The following is a 21,281-nucleotide window of genomic DNA, read 5'->3' on the forward strand; positions in this document are numbered from 1 at the left end:
GGGCATTGCCATTTCTGTTAATTACACGGGTCAGACAGGCTAGAAAAATAAAATATCCATTGAATCATCCCAAGCAGTTTCAACAAGCAAGTATTCCTTTTTTTAACCAAAAAGATCCAAATGATTACTTACTCCAGCTTCTCAAATGTGAATATTTATGGATGAATTGTCTGTTTTCTAAAACTGCAAATTAAATACCTTTCACTTAGCTGGTTAAGATCTCCCTTGTCAGCCATTTTCTGCCCTTTTATAATGTGTTTTGACTGCACTATTTTGTAATGCTCTTAATGTCTTTCATTTTTGTAAAGCACTTTGAATTGCCTTGTGTTGAAAAGTGCTATATAAATAAACTTGCTTTGCCTTCAGCTTGACATATTTGGTTTATTTGGAAAACACAAGTTTGTACCGACTGGCCTATCTGTGATTCGGAGAGGTTTAATGGCTTTTATTTAAGATCCTGAAACAAAATATTTGATGATAAACCTCCTGGTATAATCGTTCCTTCATCAAGGTAGTGTCTGACCTGCAGAGTAGAGGCCAGCAGGGGGTTTAAAAACTTTAACGGGACTTTAGTTTACAAATGGCAGAATAGCTGAACCCAGCATCCTCCTGTCCGATTGAAATAACAGCAAAGCCTTTTTACAATACTGCCGACCTAATCTGACAAAACATTGGGGATGAAAGGAGCCCAGTGACACATCCACTTTCTCGGATGATTAGATATTTGCAAGTGCAGGGTTTTGTCAGCATTTTTGTGTTAATAGTAGAAGTACATTATCCTCTGGCATCTATAAGTGTGAACTCCGTACTGGATTTGATGCACAGAGCGAATGTATAGTAAACCATGCTCACTGACGAATCTACTCCTTGTTCCTCCTCTGTCCTCAGCTCCACATCGCAGCAGCCAGTGGATACGTGCAGGCTGCAGAGCTGCTGCTGGAGGGGGGGGCTCGCATGGACCTCAGAGACTCGGATGGATGGCAGCCCCTCCATGCTGCAGCGTGCTGGGGTCAGGTAAGGTAACACCACAGGAAACAGAAAGGCACACACACAAATGTTTCTAGCAGCAGTCATGTGATCTGCTTTTATTGATGCTGTTGCAGATGCATGTGGCGGAGCTGCTGGTGTCTCACGGAGCAGGCCTCAACGCCAAGACCTTCCTGGAGGAGACCCCCATCGGTATATTTACACCTCAGCGCTCCTATCAATACACCTGGTGGGAGGTTAAGAAAAACCAATGTCTCACTCGGCATGATCTCATTCCACCAGTTTGTTCTGTTTAAATGCTGATTGAAATCTTCATGAGGCCATTTTAAACAATTTTTAGCCTATTTTCGTGACTAGTTTAAACAGCTTTTTCACTTTTTGTAAGCATTTATGGATTTAAAAAAGGAACACATACAAATACATCCCTGAATCTGTCTATAGGGTGAACATACAGCAATATACACATTATGGCAATAGAAAAAACATCACTGGAAAATGAAGAAATAGCTAAACATAAAAGTTGAAAATAACATACTATTGCCAATCAATGTCACTGAGGGATTGCTAAACTGTGATTTTGTTGTTGGATGTTTACACTCTCCAATGGTGACTAAGTTCTTGCTTGACATTCCATGTATTATTATCATCCAAAAACTCATGACAACCCCAATCAATCAGTCACCTAAATACTCCGTTGAACAGATACGTCATCCAGTTTTCAAAACGATAACACAACATGTAATTGGCTGCAACATTTGTCAATACTTTAATAAAATGAAGGATTAAATCAATTAGGAACACTGTCAGAAACATGAAGCAGAGTAACGCACACTTAACTCACTCTTTACTGTAACTTTGATATATCAGCTTTTTACATTTTTGGCAGTCTTGGTAGTCAGTCAATTGTAAAATGGAGAAATATTACTAATCAATTATATGTTAACATTCAGTGTGTACAAAAAATTGTAAAAATTCAAACTGATGTTCTTTATAATCCTGGTTTTGTTTTAGTTTCTAAAAGAATATCAAAGCACAACAAACTTTTGTAATTTGAGTTTGAGTTGACATTTCCTGCCCTTCATCCTTTCTCGTTCTTAGATCTGTGTGAGGATGAGGAGTTCAGGAACATCCTGCTGGACCTGAAACACAAACATGACATTATCATGAAGTCACAGCTCAAACACAAGACGTCGCTGTGCAGGAGGACGTCCAGCGCAGGCAGCCGAGGGTGAGTGCTGACATCTGCTGGTGTTACGCTGATACTGCAAATTGTATTTACCTTTGTCTATTTACTTTTGTTTTTACCCAAAGAGACAGGAAAGATCAGCAGAGAGGGCAAATCCGACAGAAGAAAAGATAAAGAGCAGCATTTTAATTATTTATAAATCTTGTCTTTTTAATGTGCACCCTCTTATCTCTGATATTTACTGTAGACTGTTTTGAGATAGGCAGAGCAGCCATTCATCTTCAACTGTAAATCAAGACAGTGTGATATAAGAATAATTGTTTTAGGATTTTCAATTGCTTAGAAAGTGCATTCTTCCTTATAGTTGGCATGTTTCTTGTCTACTCCACAGAAAAGTGGTGCGGCGAGCCAGCCTGTCGGATAGACACAACCTGTGCCGCAAAGAGTACGAGACGGAGGCCATTGTGTGGAGGGGGGGGAGGGAGGGGCAGGAGGAGAAAGAGAAGGAGTCGGATCAGGAGAACAACCAGGTGATTAAAGTGAGTCGTTTGTTTTTCTATTTCCCTGTGTCTTTGTTTTTAGAATGAGATAAACCCATGCATAGTTATATTTGTTACATAGCATTTGAGAATGTATCTTGTGTTTTCTGGTACTTCTGTTGTCTGATGGGGTATGTTTTAACTTCCTGGATCTAACTTGCTGACCTGACATGACCTAGATATTTAAAGTGAATCTAGAAAAACTGAAATATTATCTCTCCCACACATCAGGAGTGTAACATCAGATTTCTGTAGAAATGTGTCAGTTTCCTTCAAAACTGTCACACAGGAAGAAACCCACAATGGAAAATACATCTGCAATCCTCCAGTGATACAAGACTCAAAAGATAAGAATGCAACAGAGTTACATAGTTTCTGAGTATTGCAGGGGCTTCTTCTCAACTGGAAAGAAATATCTGTCTTCCTCTAATTCTAATCTCTAGTGTATGATTTCGTTATCATCTGCACACTGACAGTCTCTCATGAGTTTTAAGCTTTAAGAGAAATGATGATCAGAAATGCAAAGACGTTGAGAAAGAATGGTACATTTCAAGCTTTTGTTATGAAAAAACCCGCTGATATATAGCGCTTTTCTAAATACTCAAAGACACTTTACATAAAATCAGAAACATTACAAAGAAAACAAAAAACATAAACATAAATCCTAATCCAAGTGCGAGTAAAGTGATTGATTGATCAGAGTTTTAAAGCTATATACCAAGTTTCACTGAAGAGAGAATATATATCTTATATGTTAATATATCTTCTTAACATCATTTATTTTTTAGCCTGTTCCCCAAATAAAAGATATGTCAACCCCATGCATGGCTGTTTTGAATCAATTAAAAGAGAAACCTCAGATTACAGAGACCTGTCTGATGTCCTGCAGGTGAAGCCAGTCGTAGCTGTGGAGCTGCCGGATAAGCCCAAGCTGCCCACCATCCTCAAAGACAGCAGCAAACAGAACGGGCTCATCTCCACGACGACGTCCACGCCGCCGCAACCGCCCTCCAATGGCAACACGGCGTCTCCTGAACCCTCCTCTCAGGAGGACGGCCCCAGAGAGCGCGCTCAGACTCTGTCAGAGCTCAAGAAGCAGAGGGCCGCTGCCAAACTGTTGAGTCATCCCTTGTTCAACGGTCACCTAGGTAACGGCTCCACAGACTCCTTCACTGATGCCAAAAACAACTCAGAGGACCCCCGCATGCCGCTGGTCTCCTCCAACGGCAACGCGGTTTACTACACGCCGGCCAGCGGGGACCCGCCCCTCCTCAAACTGAAACAGCCAATAGAGGAAGAGCAGCCCATGGTGCGGACCTGCTGCTGCGTGTCATAGCTACCTGGTCATGTGACTGTTGACAGATCAGGAAGTGTTTGCACAAAAAAGTGAGGAACGGGCTATAGAAGGAAGGAAGGAAGGAGAGAGGGAGTTTCCTATTAACATCCTTCTCCTCCCCTCCTTTAAACGTCTCCCAGAGAAAATGGCTGGCCTGCAGAGAGTTTAGAAAGCTATCCTTGTCCCTGCCTGCCGTCATGTGACTCCTGCTACAATTGGAGACATCTTTCCCCAAAGCAGGCATGTTGTGTAGCACAGAGGACGAAAGGAGCCGAGCAGTGCTACTGGTTTTCTTCCAGGTGTCACTTGGATTAAAATTCCTTAAGGAGTCTCTCTAAAAGAAAAAAAGACAGAAAGAGTGTGGCCCTAATGTCCCCTGTGGACCTTTTAGGATTCAAAGTGTAAACAGGTTTTTTCACCGGGAAGTTTCAAAGATTTTAAGTCAGAAAACAAGAGAAGATCTCCAGGTACACGGTGCATGTTCTGCCCTCTGAGGTGAAGAATATGTTTCCCACCCCTCAATACGGACGGTTAGCCTGTCATCAAACATTATCTTCAAGAAGAACTTGCATTGTTGTCAAACTATAATGTTCAAAGGCCATCACAGGACGGTCCAGATGTATCGCAGTACATGATGTTGTTGTACAACATATCAAACAGTGAGACGTAGCAAAACGAGATCTGTGAAGTCTCTTTCAAATATCTGTCATGTTAAAGTGCTGCCTGCATAAGTAAAGGGAAGGAATGCCATAAAACAGTATTACATATTCAGGAAGTATACTCCTGCAGCGAGGGATAACATGTCAGAGTTAAGTTGTGCACTTTTCTACTGTCACTCTACTTCACCTCACCGTCCTCTCATATCAAACCTGAACTGACGGGTCATGCTCCGTTTGATGCTTAACCCACTTTGTGCTCAGATCATTTAAGTAAACATGGTTGAAATGGCTGTAAATGACTTTATTTATGAAATTAATGTAATGTGTAGAGAAAACAAACATTATGGTTCCTAAAGTTGAGTGTATTTATTATCTGGATGGAGTGTGGAGAGCATGAATGCGATGTGAGATGAGCTGGAGGACGTTCAGTGAAGCACCTTCTGACATGGAAAATCAAACTGATAGAAGTAAGCCAGTGTTACTGTCTGCTTTATGAACAGATTACACAAACAAGCCATCCTATCAGGAAGGATTTCATAATGTGTCACTACAAATAACAGTGTTATTTGTTTATGTTTTAGGTTGTGTCTTCTGGTGGCCATTGTGTGGCTTTATCTTCTCCCAGTCACTGTATTGTTTTATTAACTGAAGTTGTAAATGTTGTGTATTGAATTACTGTAAGTATAGTATGTTCTGAAAACACACATGGAATTGTATGCTTGCCTCAGTATTTATTTTTCATAAGATGGATTTCATATGTAGCACACCATTATGTCAGATGTCCTTGAATGCATCATGGGTTCAACATAACATACAAAAACAAGTACTAAAAGTAGCTAATCCGCCTAATTAAAGGAATAGTGTGACCTTTTGGGAAATGTTATTTTTGCAGAAGGTTAGATAAGAAGATCAATAGCACTGTCATGTCTTATTTAACCTTTATTTAACCAGGAAAGTCTCATTAAGAATCAAAATCTCTTCTGCAAGAGAGTCCTTGCAAAGATAGGCAGCAACACAGTGAAAGAACACATATTAAAAACAATAACAGAAAACAGAGAACATATGGTCACATCAGGAACATCATTATACAAATCATCAAGAGTGCTTCTATGTAACTAAACACCCTTTTCCCCACCTCGGTGTGGACTTTTGGGACAGGGGGTTAAAACGTGTCCAAAAATATGTAACTGGAGCTAGCAGCTGGTTAGCTTAGCTTAGAAACAGCTAGCCTGGCTCTATTCAAAAGAAAACCTGCCCCTCAACTATTTTCTTGGCCAGGTATTTTTGTTTAATTGACTAATGCGGCACATAAGCAAACTGGGACAACAACCTGTTTTGGTTGTGTTTTTTTTTACAGATTAGACCAACAATAAATAAAGCATTAAAATATCCTTTTCAAAGCAGACATGTTGACTACTCAAAGCAAGAAACACACAGGCAGAACTTCAGCTCACCCCTGTGACTCATACTCATGCCAGTATGTATGATACCAAACCACCTTAATCTTACACCCAATAGTATACTGTTGCCCATAAAGTTGGAATAAATAATTTTGTACCTCATGATAGTATTGTGTGGATAAATTGGAATAAAAAGAGGAATGTCTGAAAACTAAATTATTCGAACTTTATGGGCAACAGTGTATTTATTACTCAATGGCTTTTCCTGTTGTGAAATCACGAGTGTTGACTAGTTGTTTTGTTTTTTTACCTTTTTGCAATGCCACTGGTTTAAGCTTTTTATTTAAGAAACTTGAATGTTGTCAATCTCCTAATCTAAGTCTCTGCAAGAAAGCAAATAATCATATTTCCCAAAATGTTCCGTACTCTTTGCGTCTAAAAACAGCTCATCTAATCTGCTTGTGAGTGCCAAATAGTCTTCCATGAGTTGGAAATGAACAACTATGGGTATTTAAAAACCCTGGTACAAGGCTTTCTTCGTCCTAACAGATGTGTTTTTTCCTTAAATCCAACCCCTTTTAACATGTGATTACCCACAATGCCACTAACGCTTCACCCCCGCCACATCAACTGTACAGTGTCAAATATTTGTACAGATGCGTTTGTAAATATGTTTGTATTAGTATCCCCTTATCTGTTGTTACCATAAACTGCTTTTACATGCTATTGTTGTTACTGTGGAGGAACTTTTAGGAGAATACAATTTCCCACATTGATGAACAGTGCTAGGGATTCGGAAGTCTATGTAGAACCCCCCCCCCCCCCCACATTCCACTGCATCAAGGTTTCACTCCAATTATGTTCTTTCTTGCTTTTCCTTTGACCAGCATCTGCGGTCATTTCTTCTGCGACGGTCAGGTTTTTTACTCAATTAAAGGAAGTACACATCAAGTCACAGTCGGGGTGATTCCTCTATCACATATTTTGGATCCTTATTTTTTTGATTAAGAAATGTCTTTGACATATTGATATGAGTCAGCCGAAATTCACTGAAGTTTGTCAAGTTCATGATTATTCTTCCTGTGAAATCCATTCCTCAAATGTCAGTTCTGCTTCCTTGCTAACAACATAGAAATCATATTAAATCGTCATTTCGAACTACGACCTGGTCAGTATTAGTCACAAAGGGACTGTCAGCTGTTATAAAGATACCCTGTGTTCTCATGGTAGATCAATGCTTGTGTTTGTCTGCAAGTCTTGTTGTCTATAATGATAAGATTATAAAGTCAAAATACTACTGATTTTGTAATTGCTGGAATATATTGATGGTTGCATTAACATATTTTGAATAAATTGTATATTTTGAGAATTGTATATGGTCTCTTCTGAAGGAGTGAAGGTGTTATGTTTCTTAATTGTTCAATCAGAATGTGCCCTGCAGGCCTGAAAACAAACAGAGGACATTCATATAGAAATCAATGGCCCCTTCCACACTTCCTGTCCCACTTTGTTGTTACCCTAATCAGACCACACCCATCTTTGTACTCAGTCTTCATTTACCTGTAAGGTATCATGACTGCGTCTTAAATGGTTGAAACGCAAGTTTGGTCACAAAATCTGTCCAGAGACATACAAATAATTAGCAAAGTACTGAAATCTGCCTCGGTGGTAGGACCTGCTACAGTAGGTAGAGCAAAGAAAACAGATAATAGCAGTGTCACTAACGGTTGGTATAATTTTATAGTATCATAAGCATGATCATAAAATGTAGTGTTCGCGACTCAAAGTCTGTCCACATAAATATAACAACACTATCTCCTTTGCCCACCTTGCTAGGACCATGCAGTCTTTTTATTGGATTGTGAACACAACTACACCTCTGCCTGGTTGCGACATTAATCTAATTTTATAGCATCACCATTATTTACTTGGAAGCGGTTTTGAGAAACAGGATTGCTAAAATCAGATGAATACTGTGTGCAGCTCACGTTTGCATGGCACATAAAGGTGACTAACAATTTATTTGGAGCAGACGTTTGCTTCCTCTGCCCTGCTCCTGCAGCTGAACACAGGCCGCGCGGCAGCGTCCGTCAGCTCCACAGCTGTCAGGGTCTTGGCCCAGCATCAACTGTTTCTTCAATGATGCTCTGTGTTGTGTTGTCTCTTTTTTTTCCTCTCTGCGCCTGAACTTCCTCTGATTCATTGGCTGCAGGTTCAGCAGGGTCAATATTTGTACAGGCTTCACCCAGTTAGTCATTTTTCAGACACATAGGCCTACTGTAACAGTAAAGAAGAGAGTTTGGAAATGTATAATATCTGTTTCTAAAAGACCCACCATTTTGATATTTAACATTCTGTACTTTCTCCACTTTTAGTCTGTCTTCCTTGACAGCTCACATGTAAACAGCAGCCATTGGCTAACACAAGTGCTTATTCATCCTTTTCATTTGTGTTGATTGGAAAAGGAGTGCCCTTTTAGCACAGATGGAGTTGTCAGTCTTTTATGGAGAAGCTTATCAGGACATTATATTGGCTGGTAAAACATCACTAATATGTCAGCTCAAAACACATACATTAACTAATTTGTCAAACAAAGTAACAGTCCTCTAAGTGTCTTGAGCAAATTTGAATCACTCTTTCATCTGAGGCTCCTGCAGTGTGTCTAAGGCATATAGACAGAGAGGAAGACAAAGACGCTGAGAGCACATGATCCTCGCTTCATCGACCTTCTCTGCGTGGCCTGGCTTTTGCTATTGTGCCGGAGCTACAGTGAGTCCCGGCCAGCTGGCTCCGGGCCCAGTCCTTCAGTCCTCTCCACCGAAGGGTGAAGTGGATCAGTGCCAGAAAGAGCATACAGACGCATACTGGCCACTCAGCTGGACACAGAAATGGAGGAAGGATGATGGACGGCACTGAGGAGCAGTGGGGAGAGTGGAAGTAGGACAATAAAGTGAGGCCAGGAGTTGCTTAGATTCTGACGGCCATGATGGAGAGCTGGGTGGAAAGAAGAGATGTTTGCACTGAAGAAATAAAGATGGCCGGCCTGAAAGAGGGCCTGCTCAGGGAGGAGGCCACGGATATTGACCATCCTGCCAGCTTGTTAGGAGATGGATGGAGGAGCTGAACAAAAAGAAAGAAAGGATGGAGGGATGGCTCAATGATTCAGGACTTCTTCCTCGTTCCCAGGCTCTGTTGCACTTCACTGGGCTCCAGTGTTCTCACTGACCTGAATTAAAGATGACCAAGTAGTGAGCCAGTGTCTGTCTGCTGATACAAGTATATCGACCGAGGGATTAATCATTCAGTTTGTCAGTCTTAGACATTGAACACTGTTTCAGTGTTATAGCTAAAACATTTATGCTGAATTATATAACAGAATCATATTTCTTTATTATCTGAAGAAGCAGCAAGTACAATCTCAGTCTGTTTAGCTCAAGCTAAATATCTCAAGAGTTTCTGGATGAAAGCAATACAATTCTATACAGATCTATAGCCTATGTTGCTTATCTGGTGATGCCCTTACTTTTCATCCAGTGTCATCAGGTCGAAGTTAAAATGTTATCAATTAAAGTTTTTGAGTTATTGCCTCAGCTGTACTTTGTGTTCAGTGTCAGTAAGGACATGCTAGCATGCTAACACACTTAACTAAGATGATGGTCATGGTTTACATTTTAACTTCTGAATGTAGGCACATTTGCATAGTCATCGTGAACATGCAAACATTGTGATATTAGCATTTAGCTCAAAACATCACTGTAAGTTCAAATTGTTTCGACGGCAAATGTCCCAAATAAATAAGTCTTTGCTGGTGTTCATGACAGCAGTAACTTTGTGTTTGCCCTGACTTCCCTTTATTTTCCATTGTATTCTCTCTGACCATACTGTCGTTGTCTGTTATCATCACTGATAAGAAACCCTTCTTTCTGACAGTTGGAGTATACCTCTGACTGCTCTGATGTCTCTTTTTAACATGTCCCACTCTGGAAAATGCATGTTCTGATCTTAAAACTAATAAAAGGATACTTTGCCAAACCCCAAATACGAAGAGAGGCTTTTGAGATGAACAGTTATTTTAAATCATCCCACATGTTGAACTTGTGTCTTTGCTGAGGAAAGGTCATAGGCTCCGTTTCCGCGCCGACTGTGAGCCGTTTGTGGTGGCAGCATGCCAAACATCCGCCCTCTTCTTTATCTCTCCTCCTACTCACACTCACTGCTTTTTCTCTGCCTTTCACTCGCTCTGTTTGTGTACATCTAACTATAATGTCTGTTTAGGAGAGTTGTAAAGGCCAACGCAAATAATGACTCTTATTTCTGAAAGCAGGTAATGTTTATCACATTATGCAACAATGATCACAGGTAAAACCCTATATATAAGGTAATATGGCACAATTATTTCACATTGAGGCAAAGCACAGCTGTTTCTGATCTTCTACTTTCCACCACTTCCTGTTCAGGTTAGGCTTTTGTTTGTACTTTTGCATATCATGTAACCTTACATCACAAACATAAAAGTTACTGATGTATTACTGCTAATGTAAAACATTGTTCAAGTACTACTTAAGTAAAGATTTGAGGTACCTACTTGACTATTTACTTGACTTCTTTATATTTAATTATAGGCTTCAAGGTTTACATTGTGTATGCATTATATCTTGTTTTTTCAATGTAAAATGTTATTAACTAACTAACTAACTGACTAACTAACTATAAAACATCATGTTAACAGTTCAAATGATTGTTGATATATTTGCTTGCTGTTGGTTGCACTGCCTTATCTCCTCATAACAGTGACACCCAAAAACACTGATAAGAGCTAACAATATGAAGTAGGATATTCTGTAATTCCTAATTTTGCAGAGGTTTTTGTAGTTACATCAGTACGCACATATATTTAAGTTTTTCCATTGACTGTTTAGGTGTTGATTTTGGTTTATGACATTTTTTACTTTTGTTTGTTTGAATGTTGATGTTATTTTTGTGTTGACACTTTGACCTGCATCCTTGCCCGTTTTTCTTACTGTTAAATCAGCATGTTTGAATGTAACCTACTTTGCATTTTGATGTGTGGTTCAATGAGTTCAGAGAGTACAACTGGAGCAACATTCCTGCTCTTGACATAAAGAATAATCCGAAAGAAGCATGTAGGAATGTAACAAAACAGATCACATAACAATAGTTAGTCAGCAGCCTGAACCTGCTGAGTGTTGAAGTCATGTAATCATTATACTTGAGTCTTTGAACACACATTCATTAGGCTTATACATATATAGATTCCCAAGAGACGTTTCATGATATAACTGGATTGTTAGAGTTTCTAACACGTTTACACCTTTAAGTGCCCCCTCCCTCCGCGCGAGCTTCACTTTGTGCGGTTGCACGTCAGCTCTCATTGGCTGACGGTGATAATCGGTCAACAAGAGGACCGGAGGGAAGGAGGCAGGAGGGCACAGGGCAGCATGTGTACAGCTACTTACTCATAATTACTTGTTCAAAACGATTCACCCGCTTCATTTCACATTGATCCGAGACACTGAATTGTTTTAGTGGCGGTCGTCGACAATGTTGTTGTGTCGCACGGCGAGCCTGTCTGCCCTGGATCCGGCTTTCAAGTCCACGGGCTCGTTTCTAGCGCGAGTCAAAGCAAACAGACTGAGGGACGTCACTGTGACATTACGCAAGGGTTACACGTTTCAGCGGTACCGGTGTTTCTGTGGATCCTTCCCGGGTCTCGATGCAACTCTTGAGCTCCTGGAGAAACAACAACAACAACAACAACAACAAAAACAACAATACAGCCCTGACCGGGGACCTGTCCAGCACTGGGACTCACCGAGTGCTCCATACCGGCGACACTTGGACCGGGTGGCTACTATAGCTGTGAATCTCTCCGAATGCGTGCAAAGTAAACACGGTAATGTAGATATTATCGCGCGTGCAAACAGGCAGAGCAGAGGGGAGCTGGGTAATGGTTTGTTTACAGGTTACTGGGGGGTTTCAAGTCGACTCTGCTCCACAGGCACAATGCAGACCCGAGCCTTTTCCACGAAGAAGAGCGAAGCCGGAGAGGAGCACACGGCTAACAACAAAGAGGTAATTTAAACTGTTAAACTCAAGTGTTTGTCTAACCCCGGTGACCAGTTAATAAGAGCGCGCGGGTCCCAGTCTGTGTCCACACAGTGTTCAACTGGTGGGGGAAACCACTATAATGTCCCAGTGTTGCCCTGGTTGAAATCTAAACCATGAAATATGCAATAACCTGCCCGCTGCCTGCCTGCCTGCCTGCCTGTCCGGGCCTCTTCAGTGACAGCCATCCTGTGAGCATGCAGGCGTGTTATACAACCCTGCATGACGCCACAGCTGTGGGCTGTCTACATTTGCAGGGGACTCACAGATGTCCATAATTGACACGTCTTCCCAACTTAAATCAGTAGCAGAATAGTTATTTATGGAGTCCAGAGAGCACATGCTGACTCACTGTTCAACAGGCTCACAGAAGTATGACTCTTCAAACTGGACAGGAAACTGGATCTGGCTCCTTTTTTATTGAGAGTCATAGTAGCCTATATTAAGTGAGTTATGGCATGTGCTCTTCTGCAACATTACTTCACTATATACTCTTCGGTGTTATGCAGGGTTAGAGTTTGAGTCATGCTCTGAATTACACAAGGATTACGTAAGGTAATACACATGGCTTAGATTCTACACCCTGCATGCAGCCTTGAGTCTGTCCTAAGGCAGTGTTGCTCTGAGCTAAAGGCTAACATTCTCACAGTTACAATGCTAACATGCTGATATTTAACAGGTTTAATGTTTGCTATGTTCACCCTCACCTTTCACATGCCAACAGTTGCTAGCAAAAAGTGCAGATGCAGTGCATCACATTTCTTGGGACATTTCAGTCTCCAGTCTAACAGTGTGGCTAACTTGCGTCTAACACTTTGATATTTACTTATATTTGATGAAAAAAATCCGTAAGATTAAACATGGTAAATATGTTATCACTAAAATGGAACATGTGATTTAGGACTAGACATACAGTATCTACATTTGCTGCTTACCGTAGGCATCATATAATTGTGGACACTGGCTGACATTTAACAAGAATTGCGGCAAGGGATTCAACAGACTTGATGTGCAACATTGGCCTTGTTTCCCTTTTTAATGAGACTATAAATTAGACAGTTCTGTTGCAGGATGCTGCCATAGTAGACTTTTGCGTTTTAGTTTTAATTTTCTAATCATGACCAGACTCGTTTCAGTTTCTTCTTAGCTTCTGTTTCAGCCCTGCACAGGCGGGATTCACCACTTCACCATTTCCCTCCCGCTCTGTCCCTGCATGTGTGTGCATGAGAGTGCGTTTGCAAAGCACTGTGACTTGGCATGTGTTTTCATGTCCCTGACAAGCTGTTATCAGACACAGCAGTCCCACTGTTCCCCTCCTATACACCCTCCCTGGCACAACTCCCTTTGGCCGCTCGCTCACATGACCCTCCCTCGCTGCTGCCTGCCTTTACTTTTAGCTCGGCCTGACCCGCCTCTGAAAGGCAAAGGCCTGCTCCCTCGCCCACTCTCTGGTCTTTCTATTGTCCTTTGTGGGCTTACAAGTGAATACGTCACCGAGACTGGCTTCATTAAAATTTAGCGAGACGAATTGCCTTGAAGAGAAAGATCAGATTGTTTTTCTCTTCTTCCCTTCTTCTTCATCCTCTTTGCTTTCATTGTTTCATGTCCTCCTGATAAATAGTCTGAGTCAGGCCCTCAAAGGAAGCTGAATGTTAACACAGCAAAAAGGCATAGAAGGCTGATAATGAGAGTTACTGTATGTGAGGCAAATGTCCCACATGGCAGTGAATGGACAACAGGCTGCCTCGGCCTTTCACATGCCGATTTGTGATTTTTTTTAAAAGCTGAATACCTCACATTTGCAAACATCTTTAAAGCTACTACATTAGCTTTAATGTTTAAAAGCAGATATATAAGGATCATTGAGTCTTCCTTTTCTTCTAGCTGCCCATTTCTGCTTGATGATTAATCAGGACAAGTACGCTCAAAGACACATTTTCCATCAGCCTATTGTACATTAGCAATTGACCTTCACTTGAGGGTCTGCTATAATATATATATATATATTCTTTGTCATTACTAAGTTGTCTCAGCTTTGAAGGAACAAAGTCAATATTTAGTCTGATAATAGATAAATACAGGCTGGAGATACTTCCTGTTTGCTCAGGGAAGGATTGTGTTTCCTCTCGGCAGAAAGTATATTGTTTCAGATTGAATCACTGGACACGATGCCGTGCTGTCAGCTGCCCCTTTTGCGGTTTCAATTTCCATTTTTAACAGCCCTCATCATCAAAAAGAAATGATAGGCAATAAAGCTGAAATGATTATTCCCTCAGTATCCTAACTCATAATTGAAACCTCTAATTAACCCCGTAAGGGCTCAGTAAAATAGTTTTTGTTGTAATGGAGTTTCTACGGCTGCATGATCAGGGGTGACCTTGAACTGGACTGTGGAAATATTCAATTTTGGCTCAGAATGCAGTCTGTTAGTGGTGTTTATTTATACTGTGGTCAAGTTTTTCCTGATTGCAGTCATGCTTTTATTGTATCACAGGGCTATGGGTAATTCTGTGGGTTAAAAAGGGAAGGCTTTATCTTACCGATTCAGTTTTTTCTTAACTTCCATTGAATTTGATTTTGATTACAAGTAGTTGTTTATGATGAACATATTTACAATAAAGCCCTTTCAGTGTTTCCCCTAGGATGGAGTCATAGCAGCGGCGCTAAGGCACGTGGGCCCAGCATAATGTGAGGGCGGAGCTCGTGGATTTTTTTAGTGTGTGGGCGTGCGAAGTGCGCCCCGCCAATTTGTTTCTATGTGACTGCCAGCACAAGACAGGCTCTTGAGGCTTAGTACCAGGGCCGGTTCTAGCCAATTTGCTGCCCTAGGCGAGATTTTATATAATATATAAAATCTTTGGTTTTTTTCATTTTTTTTTCATTTTCAATTTTAAATGAAAAGTCTCTACTAAAGACAAATACACTACAAAAACAGAAACTTATGGACATAAGTCATATAAGTCAAAATGGCTTGAAATGTATTCAGTATTGTATGAACATGTGTGAATTGGGGGGTGGACGTCACATCCTCTAGGGGGGTCCGGGGGTATGCCCCCCCGGGAAGAGATTTTTTGAACATTTGAAAGTAAAATGCTTCGATCTGGTGCACTTTGAGCACACAATTACTAGAGACCTGATCTAGGGGTTACAACTCTAAAAAACACACATATGAAAAAGATCGGTTTACATTTTAATAATCAATAAGTATGTGAACATAACCAATAACCTACCATAGCCAATAACAAATAAATGTAACTTATTTCATTTCTGTTGTTCATTCATATTTTATTTACAGTTAACATTTATTTATTCATGCATATTTTTGTATCTCCCCAACTTTAAATGATATTTTTGGTTTACTGTCCTATAGTATACATTGGAATGATTTCAAACTTGTCTTTATTAATCCTAATAATTATAAAGGAGGGCCTTGGAAATATGTGTTTACATAATTTGTGGTCAAAACGTTTGAGACGCACTGAGATAACTTAGACTAAAATTAACCATCTAAACACTCAAGAGTCCTTTACCTCACTGAGCCTCTCAGTCTGACAGGAGAGCTCTCCTCCACCCTGGTTGTAGAAACATCTACTTCTTATATCCGTTAGCGCAGCTAGCACCAGATTCTAATAACAACAGCGCCGGTACCGGTGCGCCCTCTCTCTCTCTCCCTCGCTCGCTCTCTCGCTTCCATGCTCGGACTTTGGCTGTGAGCTGCGGGTGCCTGATAAGCCAAGATCCCCCACTTTCATCACTTACAGCGCCCATCGTACAGGGCAAATGAAAAGTGTAACCGGGATGAAAATGGTGTTACATTTACTTAATTATTAATGTTGTTACATCAAGGCCGAAAATTAGGATGAGCGCCAACGGTCAAAAATGTTTTTTCCCTCCCAGAGCTACCAGCGCAGCGCCCCCAAGATCTGGCGCCCTATGCGACCGCCTATGCAAAAAATCGGCCCTGCCAGTACATACAGTGGCAATGTCTCAAAATGTTGCTAAAATAAACCTTTATTGTACATAGAGTAACACAATACTACAAATCCACATAACAAACAATCAAAAATGAAAAAGGGTCGCCACTTATTATTATTTTAATTTTTTTTTAAAGCAGCGGCGCGCATATTTCAGCAGCGGCGCTGCGCCGCCACTATTTGTATATAGGGGAAACACTGCCTTTAGTTCTGTGGTGTCCCTAATATCTAATATTCCTAAAAACCACACACTTTTAAAGAGCTAGTATGGGGTCCCAGTCACATATGAAATGTCATAGTTCAGAGGGTTGGCAGTATGCTGCCAGAACAGGTAGAGCTCATAGGCTATGCAACTCAAGAATGCTGCTTTAATCAGGATTTTCCACACCAAGATGTCAGGACACTTTTCCTGAGAAGTCAGTATCGTATCAGATCAAAATGGTAATTAGGTTTTCAGGAAGGACATGACATGTTTTTACACATACTTGGTATTTCATTATGAGTCCTGTGTTTCAAGAACTGGAGAAATATGTACATTTTAATGCTGTACTGTCAATGTATTACGCTCTGTATTCTTCTTTTGAAAGAAAACCCCCTGCTTCCCTAACTGCTACTCGAGTGACTCGTACACCATCAATGCTCTGTTGCAGTCTGCTGTCTCATTGTTGTTGAGTGTGTTGTAGTTCATTAATCAGTTTAGCTGCAGCATACTGGCGTGACCTGCCTGCTCCCGGTTACATGTCAGACTGTAGGATTGTTCATCTAGCGGAGTGGTGGGTATGGAGGTCACACACACACACACACACACACACACACACACACACACACACACACACACACACACACACACACACACACACACACACACACACACACACACACACACACACACACACACACACACCGTAATGTGTGTGTTTGTGCACTATGAGAAGCTCTTTGTGTGTGTGTTTGTAAGAGAGTGACATACTTTTGTTCATGTGCGTGAGTGAAAGAGTAAGTGATAATGGGAATAAGCTAACCACACAGCAGCAGCAGCAGCAGTCTGTTTAATCAGCTGACTCAGCTCTAGACCAGTAGAGGTAGAGGAAGCTTGTAAAAGTCCAGGATTATATGAGCTGGATCACTTTGAATTACATGAGGCACAATGACAACACACTGTTGTTTTCTATTTATAACGCATGGAGACTGAGCAGATGAGATGTTTAGAGACTGAAATATATTAATATATATATTTGTTGTAGCTCAGTTTGAGCAAAATGTCTCCAACATAGACCTTTGTTTGGTGATTCAATGACCCGGCAGAGCATTAAGAAAAATGATGGACTTTTCTCACTTTTTAAAAAGATAAAAAAACTAAACGTGATTTCAGTCGTTGTTTTGAAAAAAGTTGACATTTTGAAAAAAAAGATTCTTTCCAAAAAAGAAGTGACACTTGCATCTTGAAGTTTGTCAGTTTTGTAGTTTGAGGGGGCTCTTGGAATACTAACAAAACCCTCTTTGCCATTCATATCTATTCTCCCTTTTCGTCTGGATGTAGAGTCTGTCTCCTGTCCCTCTGCTTCTTGTAGCAGTGGGGATAGATTCTCATTCCTCCTCTTGTTTCATTTGGTCATTTTCACTCCCTCTAACTCTGCTCTCTTCTTTTGTTGTATATAAAGAAGGCCCCTACTACTTCCTCATCCACAGAGAAGACTGCGGGGGAGTCTGAGCCAGAGGGAGGAAAACCAAACAAGACCCAGCAGCTGAAGAAAGTCTTCAAGGAGTATGGAGCGGTGGGAGTGTCCTTTCACATCGGGATGTCCCTCATGTCTCTGGGAATGTTCTACCTCTTTGTATCCAGGTGACAAAACATCAAATAATTGTTTTCTTTTTCTAAAACTAAGAAAACATATTATAGAAATTCTCCTTGGTATCTGGAATATTAATTGAACCACTGACTGAAGTTAAAGCACACTGAAGGAAAAAGAACAACAGAAAAGTAATATACAACGCTACAACGTATCATAAAATCTGTGGCATGCATAAAACATCACTTAGAGATACGATCCAGCAGTGTGCAACATCTGAGTTTAACATTTCAAGTAGTGCACAGGAAATGCCTGACCCGTGGGATGCTTGTACTCCAAGGAATGCAAAATGTCTGCTGCAGTTTGGCCTAAGATAGAACTTGAAAATGTATTTTCATTAGGCCACATCATTGTGAGTTTAGCTCAGTGAGCTAAAATGTTTGAAACTTCCTTTATCAATCAAATGCTGGGTTCACACAACTAGCAGCAAATCAACAAAATTGGCACCCAAGTTGCTGTTAAAGCATTTGTTTACATATTTAGTTTACCAAATATGACTGGGAACTGGTTAGTGCTGTTCTAAGATAGTATCTTCATGTCATCGTCCACTGAAGATTACAAGTAGCCTGCTGCTTTATTGCTAGTAGTGTAACATAGAATTGTGCATTTTGTAACCTCTTCCTATGGTAAAAGAAAGTTAAAGGATAAAGCAGCACAGCAAAACCCTAGTTATCAGTCCGGACAGTTTTCAGGCCTTTGTCTGCCTGTCCGGACACATGCCAGCAGATCGAATACCAGAGAGACTTAGCAGAGATGATCTGACAGCTCAGACATTTCCTCATATAGCTGATCCCTGAACTGATGCCATACTGCGACTGGAACATGCATAGAACATTATCACTGTGAGGCCCAGAGCCCGGCAGGAGGCCCGCTGATGCAGGGTCCAGAGGAAACAGTTGACAGGGTACAGAAGGACTCTTGTATTTAGCTGACTCAAGTTTGCTGAGTTGAGTTGTTAATGTGTGTGTGAGAGAGGTGTTTTTATTGAGGCCGCTCTAAGCCCTGTGTGAACACATTCTTTACATATGTATTCCCCAGAATAGCTCAGATGAAAAAGCCAGGACTCTATAGAAATGTTTCCCAAAGGCAGTAAAACATGTAGCTTGTTGATACGCTCCTGTTGATTTTCACGCACTTCACATTGCAGTACTTCTTATGCTAATGTCATCAGTTTAAATGGTTTTAGAAGGCTTTAAGATAAAAAAAAAAAAACCTTATACAACACTCCGTTATTGAACACAGCTCCCTCTGGTGGAGATGAAGGGGGCTTGCACTTCTAAATCTAAAAGGGACTTGTCCACAATTGAAGTAATCTTTTTTTTTTTTTAGACTAATAATCTTTTATTTAATTTAATCGACAAATGTCTTTGTGCAGATTTGTTTTCTCAATTGGGAATCATGCAAAAGCTACTTTTTAAATCTCCTGTTAACCCAAGATATGCTCTTAAACTAAAGGATCAATTTGACAATATAAATGTTAGTGTATTTAGACTAAATCATGAATGATTTTTTTTTTTTTTTTTTACTTTATCATAAACTTGATTTAACCTTTTATTGTTTGTTTTTTTACTCTGTTGCCTCATGAAAATCCTAATTATAGTCAATAGCATGCCTAATTATTTAGTTGAGGTAATTATAATCACAGATACTACACACATAGGACGTCCGTCTTGTCTCTGTAGTATGGAGTAGTGAAGAAAAATGGCAGTAAAACATGTAGCTAAAACACCTCTCTCACACACACATTAACAACTCAACTCAGCAAACTTGAGTCATCTCCTAACATGTGATCCCTTTGTGCTTCTAACCAGTGCTCTGTCTCGTCTCTCCTCAGTGGGATGGATATGGCGGCCGTCCTCTGCAAAGTGGGCTTCAGCGAGGCGGTGGTCCGCTCTAAGATGGTTGCCGGGACCAGCACGTTCGTCTTGGCCTACGCCATCCACAAGCTCTTTGCTCCGCTGCGCATCAGCATCACTCTGATGTCAGTGCCTCTCATTGTGCGCTACTTCAGAAAGACTGGTCTCTTTAAGCCACCCACACCTGCACCCTGAAGCCCCCCCCCATCCTCCGTTGTCATTAAAGAACAAACATCCTGCCCGTTTAAAGCCATAATTACAACGCCTGAAAATATCCTCACTCATTGCCTTCATTTGAAAAAGCCTCATCTTCTCTCAGTGGTGAATTGAAGTGAAACATTGTCTCCATTAGTTCTAGTTGCACAGACTCAAGGTGTTTAGTTGTGTTACTGTAGGATTAAAGTGTGACTGCTCTCTGAAAAAAGAAACATTTGGAGTCATGTCTCAATGTGTGTGTATTCCAGAAGCAAAGACTAGTACAGCTCAAATATTTATTTAAAATCAGAGTTATGATCAGGGGTCTTTGAGCGGGGTTGTTTCTAATGCTGTAAGAGGGTCCCTGTGGGGACACGCTAAAAAAGCTCATCTCCCCTCTACTGTCCCCTGCTAGGTGACTGGCCTTGTTCTGGTGTTGTGTGACTCAGCAGAATAATTCAGGTTCTCTCTCTCTGTCCTACCTCGCTCCTGTCTCTCCTCGTCCCCTCCCTGCTCAGACGCCTACGCTCTGTTTTTATTTCTACTGTTTGCTTCCCTGCTATTTTTCTCCTCAACACCTCTGCTGGCATCCATTGTCTTCCTCCCTTCTCCCTTTGCTGTTTCTCTCTCCCCTTTTCCTCTCTATCTGCGCTCCCTTTTGTTTTTACATTTTATAAATGCCATGGCCCATGCAGTAAAGTAGAGTCCATTCATCTCTGAGTGGAGCTGAATGTCATTATTTGCAAATCTTGGATGAAAAAGTTGGTTTGTGAATGGACTGTATTTAACTATTAAAAAAAGTTATCTTTTACAGTTGTTGTCTTTGTGTTATAAAAATACCACCATCAGGAAATAAGGCAGTAAAGTTATGATGGCTGTATTTGTGGTTTAAAGCAGTTGTAATCAATGTTCTTATATTACCGATGTAAATGGGATCCCACGTTTTTTTTAGATTGGTTAACATTCAATGTTTTCAAATGTGTTCTCGTATAATTGTTAGTTTTTCATGCAGAGGACATTTTCCATAGCCAGTTTGATTTTATTTGAACATTTTCCTTTTTGGTTTTCAACCCATTGTCATCTGTGAAAAAACACATACAAAATATTATTATGATTTGTTCATTTGCAATTTATTTTCTTAGACTTCCAACAGGCTTTTTTCAGTTTTTTTGG

General features: G+C 40.7%; 2 protein-coding genes and 1 long non-coding RNA gene across 5 annotated transcripts in view; 2 read left to right on the forward strand and 1 right to left on the reverse strand.

Moving 5' to 3' along the window:
• The window catches only part of ppp1r16b (protein phosphatase 1, regulatory subunit 16B), a 78,775-nt gene extending 71,294 nt beyond the window's left edge, over positions 1 to 7,481 (forward strand). Inside the window, exons 7-11 of the mRNA XM_079682093.1 lie at positions 889 to 1,014; positions 1,104 to 1,179; positions 2,086 to 2,215; positions 2,565 to 2,712; positions 3,602 to 7,481. Coding sequence (XP_079538219.1) covers positions 889 to 1,014; positions 1,104 to 1,179; positions 2,086 to 2,215; positions 2,565 to 2,712; positions 3,602 to 4,048 — 927 coding nt within the window. The 3' untranslated portion in view covers positions 4,049 to 7,481. The remainder of the gene's footprint in view (positions 1 to 888; positions 1,015 to 1,103; positions 1,180 to 2,085; positions 2,216 to 2,564; positions 2,713 to 3,601) is intronic.
• LOC307039739 lies at positions 1,079 to 3,718 on the reverse strand. The gene is made up of 3 exons (XR_013808335.1): positions 3,584 to 3,718; positions 2,029 to 2,126; positions 1,079 to 1,213 (listed from the first exon to the last, which is right to left on the reverse strand). It is a non-coding gene; the product is annotated as an uncharacterized lncRNA (long non-coding RNA).
• Positions 7,482 to 10,545: 3,064 nt separating the features above from the next.
• Positions 10,546 to 20,919, forward strand: fam210b (family with sequence similarity 210 member B). Of its 3 annotated transcripts, none has more exons than XM_079682999.1 (4): positions 10,546 to 10,564; positions 12,127 to 12,200; positions 17,869 to 18,050; positions 19,892 to 20,919. In XM_079682999.1, the coding sequence occupies exons 2-4, from the start codon at positions 12,132 to 12,134 to the stop codon at positions 20,106 to 20,108; spliced, it is 468 nt and encodes a 155-aa protein (XP_079539125.1). In that variant the 5' UTR covers positions 10,546 to 10,564; positions 12,127 to 12,131; the 3' UTR covers positions 20,109 to 20,919. The 3 variants fall into 3 exon arrangements, with proteins under 3 accessions (XP_079539125.1, XP_079539124.1, XP_079539123.1); XM_079682998.1 differs by lacking the exon at positions 10,546 to 10,564 and adding an exon at positions 11,493 to 12,021; XM_079682997.1 differs by lacking the exon at positions 10,546 to 10,564 and having other exon boundaries at positions 11,494 to 12,200.
• Positions 20,920 to 21,281: the final 362 nt, after the last annotated feature.

This window comes from Notothenia rossii (assembly GCF_949606895.1).
Source record: "Notothenia rossii genome assembly, chromosome: 5".
Taxonomy (NCBI): Eukaryota; Metazoa; Chordata; class Actinopteri; order Perciformes; family Nototheniidae; genus Notothenia; species Notothenia rossii.